This window comes from Carassius gibelio, chromosome B10, assembly GCF_023724105.1.
Source record: "Carassius gibelio isolate Cgi1373 ecotype wild population from Czech Republic chromosome B10, carGib1.2-hapl.c, whole genome shotgun sequence".
Classification (NCBI taxonomy): domain Eukaryota; kingdom Metazoa; phylum Chordata; class Actinopteri; order Cypriniformes; family Cyprinidae; genus Carassius; species Carassius gibelio.
In genome coordinates, this window is record NC_068405.1 from 18076376 (window position 1) to 18093740 (window position 17365).

Sequence of the window (17365 nt, forward strand, 5' to 3'; positions counted from 1 at the left end):
GTAGTAACTTTTGTTAAATGTAGGAACTTTTGTTAACATTTTAACAAAGTCTATTTATTATTAAGAATTCAGTTGATTAGGTCTTTTTTTTTATTATTAGTTCAGGTACATTAAACCATTAAAGCAGAAAACAGGAAAAGTGTTGTTGTGAATGCCATTGACTTTTATTGTATGGGCAAAAACCGTTTAAAACATTCCTCAGAATATCAGAAGATAGAAACCGGACTGGTTGGAATGACTGTCAGTTGGACAGTATTTTTTTTTTAAAGCAGCTCATCAGACAAAACAGTGAGAGCGTTTGTGAGCGGTGGAAGTGGTGGGTGTGACCCCAGCTGCTGTGGAGATGTGCCCGGGACAGCTGGGAGAACTCCACAGTAGCAGTTAAACAGTCAATTCAAGCTACCGCAAACAGCACTTTTCCAAACTTTTTCAGCGCTAACACATAATTCATTTTTACTGATTTATATCACCACTTTATTGCATCTAAATGCTGGCAGTGTTAACCAGAGCTTTGCCAGAAACTGGACATTTTTATGGCTCTCTCTCTGCATATGAATCAAGCTGTATCCATCACATGCAGTGAGCAAGGTAATAAAATATTGAAATAATAAGCAAGTTAAAGCGATTTACACATTATGAATATTTAATCTCCCTCATGTGTTTTATTACATTATTTGGTAACGTATCTTGCAGAATATAGATCAGTTCCTCTCAGTTTAATATTATTTCAGATGTGACTGAATATGAATGATCTTTCTTCAGTCACTTGCCTGAGAGCTATGTTACATTGCACTAATTACATGCTGTCAATCAAGTTGTTATACGGTTATACACTCTTTCCAAGACTGTTCATTTGGCATAAACACTGTATGTTTGCAGAGGGAAGCATTTATATTATGGTTGCCCACGTTTACAAATACACGTTTTGCTTCTTTCTGTGGATGTCTTTATAGGCGAGGCAAACGTGAACAAAAGAGAAAAAGAACAAGAAATTCTGGAAAGATAAAGAACACTGAGGAGAACATGTTTGGTAACTTGCCAACCGCTGTTAACAAAAATTAAATCCAACTGTTTTCACATGGAAACTATTTACTTTCATTCTTTCACCAGTCTTAGATTCTGTCTGCTCTGAACATCTGGGAGATTAGCATCACATTCCTTTGGCGATGTATATCGACCATTAATGCAAAAAATGCTTAGTTTGTTCCATTCTAAAAGTATGTTTTGAATATAAGACGCTATGCCATCAAAGGAATAAATTAAATTTTCAAATAATAAAATGGAAGACAGTTATTTTAAATTGTAATAATATTTAACAATATTACTGTTTTTTTTAATCAAATAAATAGAGCCTTGGTGAGCATAAGAGACACATAAAAAAAACGAAATGTTTATTTTGTGAAAAGAAAAAAAACAATGCTTAAATAAATTTATATTTGAATTTATAAATTTAATGGGATGCCCCCCTCCCCCCCCAAAAAAAGATAAAAAAAAGTAAAAGATTCAAGGCATGTTGCATAGTGGTCATACATTTTTGTTACTACACAGAATGGGACACAATAATCAGACCAGCCTTACAGGTTTGCATGAATCAGCTCTAGTCTCCTCCCTCTTTGTCTCCTTTATTTCGTGTTTGTTTTTTGTTATTTTTACTATTATTGTTGGCAAAAGGTGCAAATCAGTTAGATTGAAGCAAAGCTTTCAGTTGCCCTTTGTTCCTATAGGGGCCATTACCCATGATGAAATCACTGTCTTGGTAATGTAAAAAAAAAGCCCAACAGACAGAGAAGACAATGATGTCATAATGTTAAGTGTTGTGCTTTCAGCATGAGTCAAGTCAGCAGTGAACTACTGAATCATATTTTTACTTTAGAAACCTACACACTTTCTGTTTTACATTATGTGTTTAAGAGCACATCATGGCATGTATGATCTAGTGTTTGTCTGCAGTGCTGCATGTCAGTCAGCAGATGGTGTGACAGTGAAATCCCATTCCCACACATTGACATCATCTTCACATGCACAGTGAACACACAAGATCACTAGCCTGATTACGTCAGACTTCGTACTTCCGCTCAATTTCAGTTCGCTTCCGTACTCAGTCTGAGATGGCGAACTATCTCCCAGATTTCCTCCGGCTCCAAAACAGCCAGCCAATCAATGAACAGAGGGCGAACTGAGAGCAGTGATATAGAGGCTAAGTGCCAAATTTAGGATTGTAGTTTAGGTTAGGGAAATCGAAAACGGCAGCGGACATGGAGACACGGGATGCTATTCGCTCTGTTGTGGAGAATATTCCGGCATTTGCCAACTGAAGCCCGAACAAGAAGAATGTTTGTTTCATATTTTGAATGGAGGTGAAGTTGTGGCCCTACAGGTTTTGGGAAAAGTTATATTTATCAACTGTTACCGATCGTCAGCGAGAAACTGGGGAGGCCAAAGTCTGGCAAGGCCATAATTATAGTTGTGAACCCTACCCTCAGACCATCCAAGATGTAGATGAGTTTCGATGTTCAGAACAGATTAGGAGAAATTTAGCATTACATTATATGCATGGCTGCCAGTTCTTCCTCTGCAGTGAATGGGTGCCTTCAGAACAAGAGTCTAAACAGCTGATAAAAACATCACAATAATCCAAAGGTAATCCACAAAAATGTTGTCCATCAATTAACAATTTGTTTAGTGAATAGCTGTGAATAAGAAACAATCATTGTGATGCTTTTATCTTCAAACCAAAAAATAAAAAATATTTGTTATCTTTTTGGACTCTCATTATTTCGGCACCCATTCACTGCAGAGGATTGAACTGTGAGCAAGTGATGTAATGCTAAATTTCTCCAGTCTTCATGAAGAAACAATCTCATCTACATATTGGATGGCCTGAGAGTACTGTATATTTCCAGCAAATTTTCCTTTTTAGATAAACCGCTCCTTTAATATAAAAATGAGATTAAAAATTATTTGATTTATAATCTCAACTTCTTATCTCTGCGACATCATTCTGCTGAAAATTGTGCTGAAAATTCTGCACATTGTAAGGATAGCAAACGAGAACATTAAGGTACAGTTTTTCTGTACCAATCTGGGTTGCGTAAGTTGATCGTAGACCCATTTGTGGAAAAGGGTTTATGATGTACTTAGGCTTATGATGATTTTGGGAAACACAGCCCTGGTCAGGGCAGTACCGCAGTAAACAAACAAACCCCTACCCCTTCCTTTTTTTTGATGTCCTTCTCATTGAGACTGGACAATACCAACAGCAGCTTGCTCTCTCTTTCAGACTCTCTCTGAGAGCCAATCCTCTTAATGCAGAGTGAGGCAGGGAGGGGGCAGGAAAGAGAGATGTAGAGGAGAGAGAACAGTTGGTGCTCAAAGCTGACGCAGGACACGTAGCGAAAGACAGTGCTGCATCGTATGGCGCTGTAAAGCAGCCCCTCTGACTCTTTGCATCACCTCACCAACTCTCTCTGCCTGGAATCTACTCTCTGTGTCGCTACAGAGACTGAGCCTGCTACCCAGCCATGGCCAGCCAGCAGGACTCAGGCTTTTTTGAGATCAGCATCAAGTCTCTGCTGAAATCCTGGGGCAGCAGTGAGTACGAACTCTGCACACATGCACGCAGTATTCTACCTCCACATGAGATGCCGCTGCATTTGTGTACCGCGTTGTTTATGATCTGCTGAATCTATGCGTTTCCTCAGTTTTATATTCTTTAGTGCTAGTGAAGAGATACAAACCCCAACATTATCAGGAGAGTTAAATAATTCAGTTTGCTCTGAGATGTTTACATCCTTCTGTTATTTCTAAGAGTATTGGCTTTGGTTATCCAATATTCACACTCGTAGAAGCACTCAGGATGATACTTTTAAAGTGATGATGTTAAATGCGCGCATGTGTCCGGTTCATTAGTGTTTGGCTGGAGAGGTTGCGTTATGTAATGACTGCAGACCAAAGAGACTCGTGACATGATCAGGAGGATTTGTGCTGTTGTTTTTCATCACGTGCTGCGTTTGAGCACGTCAGCACCTCTCAGTGTGAGTGTGTGCCATGTCAAGGTTGTTCTATGTCATGGATGATGTATGTGAAGATGATAATGTCGACAGTCACATCATATGTTTCTGATGATGTATGAAAAGCATCATTTTACCAAGTCTAAGTGGAATATATGGTTTGTTTTCTACAAGTTTTATTGTTTTGCATGAGGGACAAATAGAGACCTTTGTGTCCCTGAATTATTTCTTTAATCTAGTTTAGAACAAAATGCCTCACAAATGAGCCCTTCAAATACATACAGTTGGCATGTTAAGTCACTGCTTTGTAGTGTATGTGTGTGTTAGAGGTATCTCTACCTTGCACTGTCAGCAGAGGTAGAACTGTCAACTGAGGGTGATAAAGACATGTTTCTCTTGTATAGAGGAGCTGTGTTGCTGTCCAGTGGCTGTTAATTTGTTCCCATGTGTTTTAGACATGCTGCTCGATCCCTGTGAAGTAGAACAGGTGGCCTGGTAACAGTCTGCTAACTCACTCAAGCAAATCCACTCAAATCTCTTTCAAGGCCCTCTGATCTCTTTTTCTGCATGCTGTCTTTCTCATTTTTTTTCTCTTGCATGCTCTCTTTCTCTATCAATTTAATTTGCTACCACTTGGTACACTTTGAGATTCCCTGTCTTTTTGTCCGAGCCACCTTTTTTATATAAGCTTCAACGTGCTGTGAATTAGTTTGTGTACAAAGTGATTATCAAGATAAGGTGGAGCAACAAGTAATCATGTTAAGATAAAGAAAAGTAGATGAATGTATGATGAATGTAGATGAAAGGATCTTGTATGTTTATACTGATAAATAAGGTAGAGTTTGCTTCCTCTTTTTAACAGACACTTAGGCATGCTCATTAGCGAGAGTGGTGCTCTAGTGCGATTACTGTATTATACTGTATTTCCGAGCAATCGCTTGGACTGGATCTTGCAGGAACTCAAACGATTTTAGTACCGGACTGCCTTTTTCGAGAGCTAAATTAGCTCCTACTCCAAATTAGACCCTATTAGCAGGGTCTAACCAGCACAACTGGTACTATCTGTGATGTAAGTACACACTGATGGGCCAGACGCATTCGAAAACGCTCTCACCTGCCATTATTAAAAACGGCATGTAACATACTGTAAACATTGTGTCAACTTATTTCGCAAGTATGATGAACAGCGATAAATATACAGATGCTGAAGTGCAGGCACTTGTAGCAAATGTAGCACTGCCAGTTGTCGTTTGAAATTCTTAGTCCTCCTTTCCATCAACATTCCATGTCCATTATTGTGAAACTCACGAGACGCAGCAAAAACACAGCTCCGATCACAGCCTCCTCCATCCTCCTGTGGTTAATGTTGTTCTTCTTTGTAAATGTTGTTGAATGTCACACACAAATGACATCGTTGTCGACTGACTTACGTCACATCCTAGAAAACGGTCGGTGCGAATGCAACCCTTTAAATGGTACTGGGAAATAGTTTACGTAAAATCGTCCAAGTACTTTAGTGCTGAACATTTAGTCCTGGAACTAAAGTGGTGCAAAAGGCTCTATTCCTTTGTTTTAAACTAGTTCCACTGTACGTATTTATGTGCATTTATGATGTCATAATATACATCAATTATTGCCATAAGAAACATTTTCACTAGAAATTCCATTATCGTAATTGTTATTGTAGCGTCACCGATGTATTTCACTGCAATTCATATCCAGTGAAATATGATGCCAGAATAGTTGTTATGGCGCCATCACTGCACACTCCAGTGAATCCAGTGGTATCCAGTGAAATGCAATGATGAAGTGAAATATGATATTAGAATTACCATTGAGACATCATTATTCTATTTCACTGGATACCACTGGATTCAGGGGAGCGTGCAGTGATGGTGTCCCAAAACCCATTCCAATATTATATTTCAGTGGATATCATAGGTATTACATCAGAATGGCTATTGTGACATCATCACTGCACACTCCAGTGGATCCAGTGGTGTACACTGAAATGTATTGATGATGTGACAACAGCCCTCCCTAATGCTTATATCATACCTATAATATCCAGTCAAATATGTCATATTTAGTGAAATATAATATCTGAATCACTGGATTCACTGAAGTGTGCATTGAAATCCAGTGAGGTGATATCATAGTGTGGAGTGTGAATTCCAGTGAAATCCATTGACGATATTATAAATGCATCACAATATCATTATGGCTATTATGATGTCACAATGCGTATTTATAAAAGTCATTGTATTTCTTTTATAGAATGTAACGCTTTAATAGATTTCATTGAAATGTACAGATTCTATGTATCTATGTACAATTCTAATGTATCCATGCTTTTAAGATTTATTGTGTGTACCCCATTAAAAATAAATGTACGTATATCCCTGTAAATACAATTTAAATTCATGTCTCGCACACTTCAATGCACTTTGAAGGAACATATAAGTTCGCTTCGAACTGGAATCATAGCGGAATATCCTGTGATGTCCACTTCGCAGGGCACTTACATTCGAATAGAACACATATCTGAAGCCAAAAGAGAAACACAAAGTGTGCAGAGCAAGGGGGCACGAGGATTGGAATTGAGAACCACTGTGTTAGAGGAGTGTGTGTCAGTGCTGAGTTTAAATATAGCACCACATAGTCCCTCCTACCCTCTCTCTCTTTCTCCCTTTACTCTCTCACTTGGCTTTGCTTGAATTCCAGCTTGACCTTCTCCTCAGTTAGGGCTTGCTTTTATCAAAAGTCTACTAGGAGCTACACAGGAAGGCTGTGTTTCCTTGAACTTGCAGTCTCCTACTCCCATAACTCCAAGAGCAAAGCCCTGCTATCCCAAGTTTGTGGCTGTTTGATGGGGCTGCCCAGCATGGTGCAGGTCCACAAAGACAGGGCGGGAAGACAGATGGGAAGTATGGAGCTCTGGTGGAGGTAGAGGGCTAGTTTTGTTTTGGATTACTGGAACTGACACGGCCGCATCATGGAGCTTTCTCCCGTGCGGTGGAGTCGGGCCAGCGTCATCAGCTTCATCAAGGGCCTTGGTAGGTGCCACATAAGTGAAAGGTCTGCGGGTGAATGGCTTTTGTTCATGTTCTCAGCGCTTGCTATAAGCATTCTGTGGATTCCTGATAGTGTGTTCAAGGCTCATGAAGCGAGGAAAATATTTCACAATCCTTTCCAGCAGCTCCTCTCCTCATTCAGTTTGAAATGTTCGGGCTTGACAGCAAATTCGGAGGTGTCAACCGACATCTGCTGTTTGTCCATAAATAACACCGTTGACGTTAATGTTATGTACAGATGAATGTTAAGCCAACCATATGTTGTAAATTGAAACTAATGATTATCAAATGTTTAATGTCTGTTTTGGTCTTGTTTGATGTATTCTGGTTTCCTTCCAGGTGGTTTGTCTCATGTCATTTAGCACAAGTACAAATCATTCCATTGTTCTACCCTTGAACTAAGCAGTGGTCAGGTCACAAACTCCTATTAACATTGTGTGAAGTTTACATTTCTGAGGTCTGCCAGAGGAATTTTAGATTGCAAAATATCAGCCTGACATGCATTGCATTTCTTCATTGGAGCTTACTGAGAGAATGCCCAAACTTTATCTGAACACCAGAATATTACAGAGACCGCAGCCGAAGGCAGTAGCAATGCTCTGACAAACATCCACCACACTACTCACACATTCTTCAGAAAACTGAAAAGTTCTAGTTAACAATGAGGACCTAAGAAGTGAAATTGTGACTTGTGTGGAGGAATTATTTGCTTTTGATGCTGCTTGAATGGAGGAGTGTGTCACTGTTTTGACATGGATTGGTTTAGTTTGTATTAGCAAAAACTTGTTAATAAACACTCATTTAAGAGTTTTAATTCCTAACTGTTCATAAAAGCACTTATGCAATCTTCATTTTGAGGTAATTGCCTCAATTCTAAGCAACTGCGCCTCTCTATAAACCGCTCATATTACTGTTAGGAATTAGGATTTTTTTTTTCCTATTCGTATTGCAGCTTGTGACTTGTTGGGAGGTTGCAAGGGTCTATTCTAAGAGGAGCACATGCTCGGAGCCCCTGCAGCCACATGACGTGGGCTCCCCCGGCCACGGCCTGCATGCTGACCCCCCTCCCTCCTTTGAGAGCGATTGCATGGTCATGCCAAAAATGAAAACACCAGCTGCTCCATCCCTGGCCGATGTGAGATGGTGCTCTCAAGGCATACTGTAGACTCAGGCCTCAACCCTAACGTTGATAGCACCACTTTCAGTGTTTCATAGCTGTCAAAATATCTCTCGTGTTTTTTAATTTGATTATCTGTCAAGTTGATTCCATCTCAAAGCATTTGATTGGCCAGGCACTTTTTCTTCTGTGTGGGATTAGAAAATCACCCAAGTTGTAGTCACTCAAGTCACTGGCACCACACAGCATGTCGGCACTTGTCAGTGCACTGATTAGAGCAACAATTGAGCTACTAATAAGATCCATAATAAACTAATCCTGTTTTTTTTGTGTGTGTACATTCCCAGCATCCCCCATAGGAAAGCGCCCCCTCCCCCAAGTGAACAGTGCTCCCGGTGAGAGGAAAGGTCCTGTTGCCACCATGCCGGTTACAGTGGACCCAGAGAGCAAACCGGGCGAGTATGTCCTCAAAAGCCTGTTCGCCAACTTCACCACCCTGTCTGAACGCAAAATACGCATCATCATGGCAGAACCACTGGTAAGAGACCCTTTTTTTATTTCAGGCAAGACAAAGTTTAACATTTCTTAGGGTCTAATTTTCCAAAGCATTTACATACATGCAGATCATCTGAGACACAAAACCTCAAATGCAAGTAAATAACGTCTAGCCCATATTAAATCAGTCACCACAAGTCAGAGTTTGGTTTGAGGCTTTCTTACGCCTCATTTTAGCTGATTCTCTGGTATGTTGAGTAGTCTAGAAAAACAGGAAGTGTACAGTATGCTGTCTAAAACAATTAGACAAAGGAGGAGAGATATGTAACAGCCATGGCATACAAGTTATTAATGACTGTGCTTTGGCTTTCATCAGTAATTGCTTTAGTTGGCAGGAATCGAATGTTCATACTTCACAATATATCTTCAAACTGCACTAATAGCCGTGAGATACTGTGTCTGTTTTTGCTGCAGTGGCTCAGGTTGCCTGGTCTCTCTGTATCACTATAATTCCATTATGCTGGAGTGCAGATTTAAGTGGACAGGAATGGGTTTCGTCTGCTTGGTATGTTCAAGTCAAAAAGCTCACGTACCAAACAGGAAGCAGTCAAAGCTCTCAGCACACCCATTTAAGTAATATCTCTGTGCACAGACATGCTGTGCCCAGACAGTGTGTGCTTTAAGTTAATGAATTAATTTCACATTCGTGACTTTGTCACCACTGTGGACGTGCTTAGTTTTGTCAAGTGTATTTTCAAGTCAACAGCCAGTAATGTACAGTTCACAATTTATAGATTACAGAAGTAACTTCAACATCCGATTCAAAGTTCAACCATAAAATAATCATTACCTTTAGAAACAGATCACAGCCATGACCTAGACATCTATATTCAACCTGTTTGTAGAATCCCTGCTCTCCTTTGACCATGTCCACCTCTGTTAACCTGAAAGTGTGTGTGCGTGTGTCTACAAGTGTGTCTGTGTGTTATGGGGTTAATCACTTGATTTGACCTTCAGACCCAACCACATTTAAATTGTTCACTTGGCTTCAAGGGCCTCTTTCCCACGCCTGCACATTAAAGCTGTGGCATCTTCACATTAAGTTCAGAGGATTACAGTTGTATTAGTGCTAAGAATCAGTATAAGAGTCGTCGCTGACCTCTTTCAATCATTGATAATGCTCATGTGAGCTATAGGTACACCAATACAAGCTTTTTTACATTTGTTACACAGATTTTCGAGTGAAAACATGGAATAAAGTGATCAAAAAAAACTGAAAAAAAAAAAAAAAAACTGAGAGTACTAGTTTTATTGGCAGCTGAAGCCTAATTCAAATTAGATCCTAAAGTTAACTCTTTCTCTGCCAGCTCAGTCACTGGCAACATTTTTGATCATTTTCACAACATTTTCTTGGCCCCCAGAATATTTGTCTGGATGAATATCTGAACATACAATATGTCAAAAGAAAGAATAGAGCCTCTGCTTTTTTATGAACAATTAAATGTTAATATGTTCAATTAAAAAAAGCAACATTGTGTACAAAAAGCTGAGATGGAAGTTTTGATTTATATGCTGTTTAAAGTTTGATAATCACATTATTTTTTATATGCATCTGCTTACATGTGCTGTCACCTGCTTCTTCACTTGTGTTTTGAGCTGGAGATTCTGTACTTATTCAGAAGATGTTTAATAGCGCCCCCTATCATATAGCAGTGAGAACACGGAAAGCCAAAGAATTCAGTCAATGGCGAGGGAGCGTTTTCTCATAAATTATGGAAAATAATGTGAATGGCGGGGGGAAAAGTTAATAAACACTCAAGAACTTGGTGAATGATGTCTGAAGTCTGTAAAGGTTTTCGAGCGCAGATTCCATTGATTATATGTTGTTACAAGTTCATTCATTACAAAAGAAAACTTGTTCTATGACTCTTAAGTTGTTTTTGATGTTCTGCAGGAAAAGCCCCTCACCAAGTCTCTACAAAGAGGAGAAGACCCACAGTTTGATCAGGTGAGATCAAGTGACATTTTCCATATCCTTCCTGACATTTAAAATGACTTTTATCCTGCCTGATACACATTCACAATTAAACAATCAGGGCTATAGATATGTTTCTGTTTTCTTTCCATCAAAAATTGATAACTCTAGAAATTAAAAAGTAATGTTGTAAAAGAATAAATGATCTGCTGCCATACTATCTTGCCCCTCTCTTTAAATTTGGTAGATTTGTTAGTCATCGTCGGTCAGACCCTAAGAATAGCATTCCTATAGTTGGTGCAATGCTGTCCTGACTTTACCCCTCTGTACTGAATTCTTAAGCAGTCTGAACGTGTGTTTGTGCATTAATATCTCACAGTGGTTGGGGGAGGAATACCAGGCCGTCTCTGCCCAAACACCCCTCCCTTCCTCTATTTGGTTTAGCTCAGCTTGTATGACTGTATCCACTCTTCTTCTGTTGACCCGAATACCATCCATTTCATTTATACTGCATCTTAATTTGCCTAGTTAAGCTACAGTATGCCCTAAAAGTATGTATTCATTTTTTTTTGAGTGTGCAGAAAAATAATTGACATGTTTTGGGACATGGGACTACTGAATCCTTTTCTAAAGCGTAATGGGTAGACGGTGGTGAATATTAGCCAGGATACTTTCTTTAGATCTTTTGGGACAATCATTTCAACATACTATGATTAATAACACACAAATTGTTATTTCATATATTATTTAGGGTATATATATTGTATACTATATAGAATACAAGTTGAAATGTAGCATTACAGTCTAGTACAGTGCATTGAGTCTTTTATATTGAGCACATTAAAGCAATGTTGGCCATACCTTACTACACACTGTTTTTTAAATTAAGCACTATGCACAACATGTAAATTGTCTGAAAGCTTAAATTACCCAGATGACTTTGGTTGTTAAAATATGGATGCTGCATAGTTTCACATGCAATTTTTTATAAAAAATTCAGTAAGCAGTACAATTAGTGGTCTGACAGATGATAAACAGTTTCCTGAAGTCGCTTCCTATGTTTCCCCACAGCTGATCAGCACTATGAGCTCTCTTGCTGAGTATTGTCTACCCTCCATCCTGCGGACGCTGTTTGACTGGTATAAAAGACAGAACGGCTTGGAAGACGAGTCCCATGAGTACCGCCCACGTGCAAACACCAAGTCCAAAAAGTGAGTCTCCACCAAGATTTAAAGTTACTGAAGTTGCTAATCTCCACCAAGATTACCGAAGTCACATTTACCTCTCTGAAGTATTTTGAAAACTTTAAAATTTGTAAACTCTTCTTAGACAAAATAAGACTTTTATATAGGGTATGGTGAAATGTTTGGTCAGTTTGAACCCTGTCTATAGAGTATACTTGAGATAAAAATAGAGCACACAAAATCTGGTATCTGGTCTTCAAATCAATTTAATCTGATTTAATGTCTGTTGCATAAGTGTGATAATAGGATGCGGTATATTTGTGTGTTTATGTATGTGTGATCTAGTGTGGATGGAAGCGTGTGATTGATGCCTGTCGTCAGGAAGCCTGGCCTTCTTCTTATGAAATACAATCTCTAATGCAGTGCACTGCACAGCAGCTCATCTGACATTAGGCCAGTAATAGCAAAAGGGCTGTGATGATTGGCTGTTTTAGAATAGATGGGCGAACAAGATTAGTATCGTCTGGTGGATCTTTTTCCTGTGGACATTTTTATTTAAGCCTACTTTCACAATAATGTTTTTGAATATTGTATTTTAGAAATATTTGCCACATATTAGTGGGAAAGTAAAGGTAGAAATTCCTCAGCAGTTATATGCGATCTCATTTCCGCAGACCATAATCAAATATCACTATTGGCAGTTAGGTTAGGTTACATCAGTGCTTCAGAATCAAATAGAGGCCATAGAGGATTTCAGAAGCTCACATGGCACAAGCCCCGGAAGCATATTTATGTTATTGACTTAAGCAAGCAGTGATTGTTTATCAAAATGTGATTTATTCAGTTTCTTGTTCGCTCTCTCTCTTTCAGTGATGAACAGCAGAAAGATTATCTGATGGAAAGGAGGGACTTAGCAATAGACTTCATATTCTCACTGGTGCTTATTGAGGTTTTAAAACAGGTAAAAAAAAAAAAAAACATACATTTTTTATTCTACTTATTTAATATAACGTAATAAATAAATATATCAATTGATGAAATTCATTATTTAATTCTATTTTATAATATTTAATATTTACTCTTTCTTTTTCTGCCTTACTTTGTAGATCCCTCTTCACCCTCTTCTGGACGGCCTGATTCAGGAAGTCATTAACCTGGCCTTCAAACACTTTAAGTACAAAGAAGGGTAACGATCCACTCAAGTTATTTCCTCCATCCACCATAATGCATAATTCTCCTGCATGTGTTTGCATGAGTAAATCTGCCTAATAAGCATTTTACAAAATTTTAATTTTCCCTCAGTCGAGTGTACTCACTGCAAATGTAAGTGCTGTTAAGCCAAGTAAAAAAAATGATGGTCTTTCTCTGTCCTGCAGGTACCTTGGGCCCAACACAACTAACATGCACATAGTAGCTGATCTGTATGCAGAGGTTGTCGGTGTCGTTGCCCAGTCCAGGTAAATTTTGAAGCAGCAAAATCAGAACATTTTTAGAGTTTAATATACAGTTATGTGGAGTGAGATTTTGGACCAGTGAAAGCATTTTTGCTTGATGTTGTATTGGGCCACCACTGTAAAACCACATGCGTTTGCTTTAAAATTCCCACCTCACTTTGAAATGGATGGCTCCATGATTCCTCTTGAAGCCAGCGACCTGGTTTCAAGCCCGAAATGATGGCGGCATTCTTCTTCCTGTGACAGAGTGTCTAGTGTTAGATGAAACACTAATGGGAGCCCATTACCCTGATAGACGAGACGTCTCGTCATGTTCACAGGACGCTCCATCAGTGTCTCCCTATCGGTGTGAGAGGGCCAGTACTGACAGTAATAGCCTAGCTCTTTCCATATTTAATAGTGTGAAAAATGTCCTTGTGGCTCAACTAATAATAAGAAAGTCTTAAAACTCTGCAGTCTACATGTGTTTTTAGAAGTCGAACGACATGTTAGGTATGCATGGGTCTGTTCTTCTCCTCCTAAATAGCATAATTCAGTCAAACAGTTTGTACAGTGCAAATACACATGGTTGCTTTATTTCTCTGAGCTGGAAAGTAGCCCGTTGGTTTGTAGCTCACCTAAAACAAACATCGAGTCTTGCAGAGAGAGATGCCTCCCTATTCCTCCTCCAGATGCCTTTCTAAATATAGGGCTGAAGATCTCTCCCTCTGTCAGAGTGAACTCACAAACACACAAACACTCCCTAACACATGTGTACCAGAAACATCCAAGTCCCGGCCAAACTGAATCTGCTGACTTTGGTGGAATGGAGTTAAATATGGGCTTCTTATTGCAATTTGATTGAATGAATTTACTGATATTCTGATTATTATTAATTGCAGTTGGTAGCATATGTAATGCATATTGAGAAAAGCTTTCAGTTGAAGACAATTAAATAACAGACAAGTACTGAATAGACAAGATGTGACTTGTGTGGTTTATTGTTTGTTTGTTTTTTTGAGTTTTGAGTTTAGTAAATTTTGAATAGATTTTTGTCAATCTGTCTAAGGTAGACGGGGGATGCTTTTTAGGCAGGAAACTTTTTTTGTATACATTACATTTACATTTAGTCATTTAGCAGACACTTTTATCCAGAGAGAGGACAATGGAAGCAATCAAAATCAACAAAAAAGTAATGATATGCTAGTGCTATAACAAAACTCAGTTAGCTTAACGCAGTACATATAGCAACGTTTTTTAATCATATAATGCATAAAATTAAATATATATAAATAAATATACTGTCTGTAGTTTAAAAAAAATTATGTGCACATGTAGACACATTTTTACTCATGTCTCGTTGTTTTTAGCTTCAGCATAAATTTACATTTACTTATTTTGACCTACAAATGAGGAACATCACAAGCAATTTATCGTAAGATATATTATGCAAATATCGATAAACAAGCAACAGCTTGTAGTTAAATCACCACTGCAGAATAAAAAGGAATCAAACCAAAACTTTGCTGTTTTGCTATATTCTTATTATTATATTTATTTAGCAGTATTATTATTATTTTTGAAATATGAATACCTTTCCATTCTTCCCAGGTTTCCTGCAGTGAGGAAGAAGTTCATCTCAGAGTTGAAGGAGCTCAGGCAGAAAGAGCAGAGCCCGTATGTTCTCCAGAGCACCATCAGCCTCATTATGGGGGTCAAGTTCTTTCGTATTAAAATGTACCCAGTGGAAGATTTTGAAGCGTCTTTCCAGTTTATGCAGGTACACACCAAATCAATACTACAAATGTTCTATGTTAATTGACAAACAGTGTACAGTATGTTAAATAAAAATCTTTCTGTTGTACTCTTATATGTTAATAGGAGTGTGCTCAGTATTTCTTGGAGGTGAAAGATAAGGACATTAAACACTCTCTGGCTGGACTCTTCGTAGAGATACTCGTCCCTGTAGCCGCAGTAAGTACAGCTGTCTTTGCTGCAGTAAACACTGCCAAGCTAAGTATTTGAATGTTTAAATATTTCACTGTATTTTTTATTTATGCACTAAGTTAGAATTTGTTTGAGTAAGAAAAAGTTTACAGAATACTGTATGCAGGTTTACATTTTAATCTGTAATTCATTTTCAACATGATGTTTCTCTTCAGACGGTAAAGAATGAGGTGAACGTGCCCTGTTTGAGGAACTTTGTGGAAACGCTCTATGATACAACATTAGACCTGTCATCCAGGAAGAAACACTCTCTGGCAAGTCTGGCTCTCTTTTCCCATGCTTGAGAGCAGTAGAGAGAGATGCATCAACAGTAATTGGCTCATAGCTGACATGTTTGTGCTGTCTGTGATGTTTCAAATAGTCCATCTCTAAAAATCGTTTTTCGCATTTTCAATACTTAGCATAACAACTGTTGTTTTTATACATTTCTAACCTGTGGAACACAATAGCTGTGTGATGTGTGTGAGTTTTGACATTCTTGTTCAAGGGCATCGTTTCAGTTTAGTTGTTTGCCAAAAATTGCCGCTACATGTTTTGCAATCCAACTTAAAGATAACAACTCAAGTGGAAAATTATGATGACGGCAAAGTACTTTCTGAAATATTTCAGAGAGAAGTGCTTCTCAAAGTGTAGTTCTTAACCCAAAATTCCTGTATACACTTAAATAAATAATGTGAATTTTTTTTAATCATTTACAGTAATGAAATTACTAACAGTAAATGTGCCATCAGTCATTTTCTTGGCAAATATTTTAATGAAACCATAGCAATATGGCTGCTGCAATTATTTTTACACTCTTAAATTCATACCTGCTTTAAGCTGTCTGAGAATATTAAAAAAATAAGTTTTTATGGGTATTTTAATCGCTTTTTGAATATCTTCGACCTGTTCAAACTATATTTTTTGATAGGTATTGTGGTTACCATGGTTAATAATGATTTCAGTAGGAATTTGTGTGTGTCTGAATTGTTCCAGATATAAAGAGATGTGGGGAGAGAGAGTTTGAATACACTTTGTTCTAGAGTGATTCGCTGCCTTCGAGCAGTTTTCGAATTATACAATTCTTGTTAAGGACTTGCATAATTATTGATTCTGTCTTTTTTTTTCTTTCTCAGGCTCTGTATCCATTGGTAACATGTCTGCTGTGTGTGAGCCAGAAGCAAATCTTTCTAAACAGATGGCACGTCTTCCTCAACAACTGCTTGTCCAACCTGAAAGTGAGTCTTTGTGATCCACAAAGCTTGTGTGATACAATAGACCTGAGATGACGTCAGATTATGGATAACAGATAACATGAAAAAATGAATAACGTTTTGTTGTGCAAGGCAGTTGTGTAAGCATCATGTGATCGCATTTTCTTTTAATCATTGGAAACCATCAGTCAAGTGCACAGATATTTAAAGTGGCAGCAGTTACAAGCAAATAGCTGTTAAAAAATGTGCGAAATGCAGAGGGAAGGCAGCAGACTGTAGGAATGTTATGCTTGCTTGAAGAGGAGGCAGGTAGGACAGGAGGATCCTTTATCATTAGCTTTAACATCTCATTGTACATTCTGTACTCAGAAATTCAGTCTTTATACCTGTGTAGGGATGTGAGAGAGGCAGAGTGAAAGAATGAAGGAAATGAGTCAGGGCAGGAAAAAGAAGGTACAAAATAACAACCACGAAGTGCAGCACTGAGAGACCTTCTGGCAATGATGTTTAACAAGATGCTGGATCTTTCTTTCAGCGTTCAGCTCTTAATCTGATTTCTGTTATCTCTCAGTGTCTCTGAGTCTCAGGCAGTTGTCATGTTGTGCTTGCAGCGGTCTGCTGAAGTTAGTCTGAGAGATGCTGACTTGTTATGTAATGAAGGTTTTGACCTGTAGGAAAAAGATCCTGTTTGCTTCAATGCCAACGTTTGGTCATAAGTCCAAGGAAATTTAACTCCAAAGCCAAGAAATACATAACATAAAAGAACAGACAGTTTCAAAGTATAGAAAATTGCAGTAAAAATAATTTTAATCAGTATATTTGCCTTGCCAGTAAAATATATAAACATCCTTACAATAGGATACATTTATTGATATAC

The 17365-nt window shown here is 38.3% G+C and overlaps 1 protein-coding gene across 7 annotated transcripts in view; it reads left to right on the forward strand.

Moving 5' to 3' along the window:
- fryb (furry homolog b (Drosophila)) overlaps positions 1 to 17365 on the forward strand; it is a 54828-nt gene that overhangs the window by 8556 nt on the left and 28907 nt on the right. For 6 of the 7 annotated variants that reach the window (XM_052567440.1, XM_052567438.1, XM_052567437.1 and 3 more), the window contains exons 2-11: positions 8549 to 8739; positions 10651 to 10704; positions 11743 to 11882; positions 12726 to 12816; positions 12962 to 13041; positions 13232 to 13312; positions 14900 to 15068; positions 15170 to 15262; positions 15451 to 15549; positions 16411 to 16512. In XM_052567440.1, the coding sequence (XP_052423400.1) occupies positions 8623 to 8739; positions 10651 to 10704; positions 11743 to 11882; positions 12726 to 12816; positions 12962 to 13041; positions 13232 to 13312; positions 14900 to 15068; positions 15170 to 15262; positions 15451 to 15549; positions 16411 to 16512 (1026 nt within the window). In that variant the 5' untranslated portion in view covers positions 8549 to 8622. Of the gene's footprint in view, positions 1 to 3364; positions 3592 to 8548; positions 8740 to 10650; positions 10705 to 11742; positions 11883 to 12725; positions 12817 to 12961; positions 13042 to 13231; positions 13313 to 14899; positions 15069 to 15169; positions 15263 to 15450; positions 15550 to 16410; positions 16513 to 17365 lie in introns of those variants that run through there. The other variant, XM_052567441.1, reaches the window with a different exon arrangement.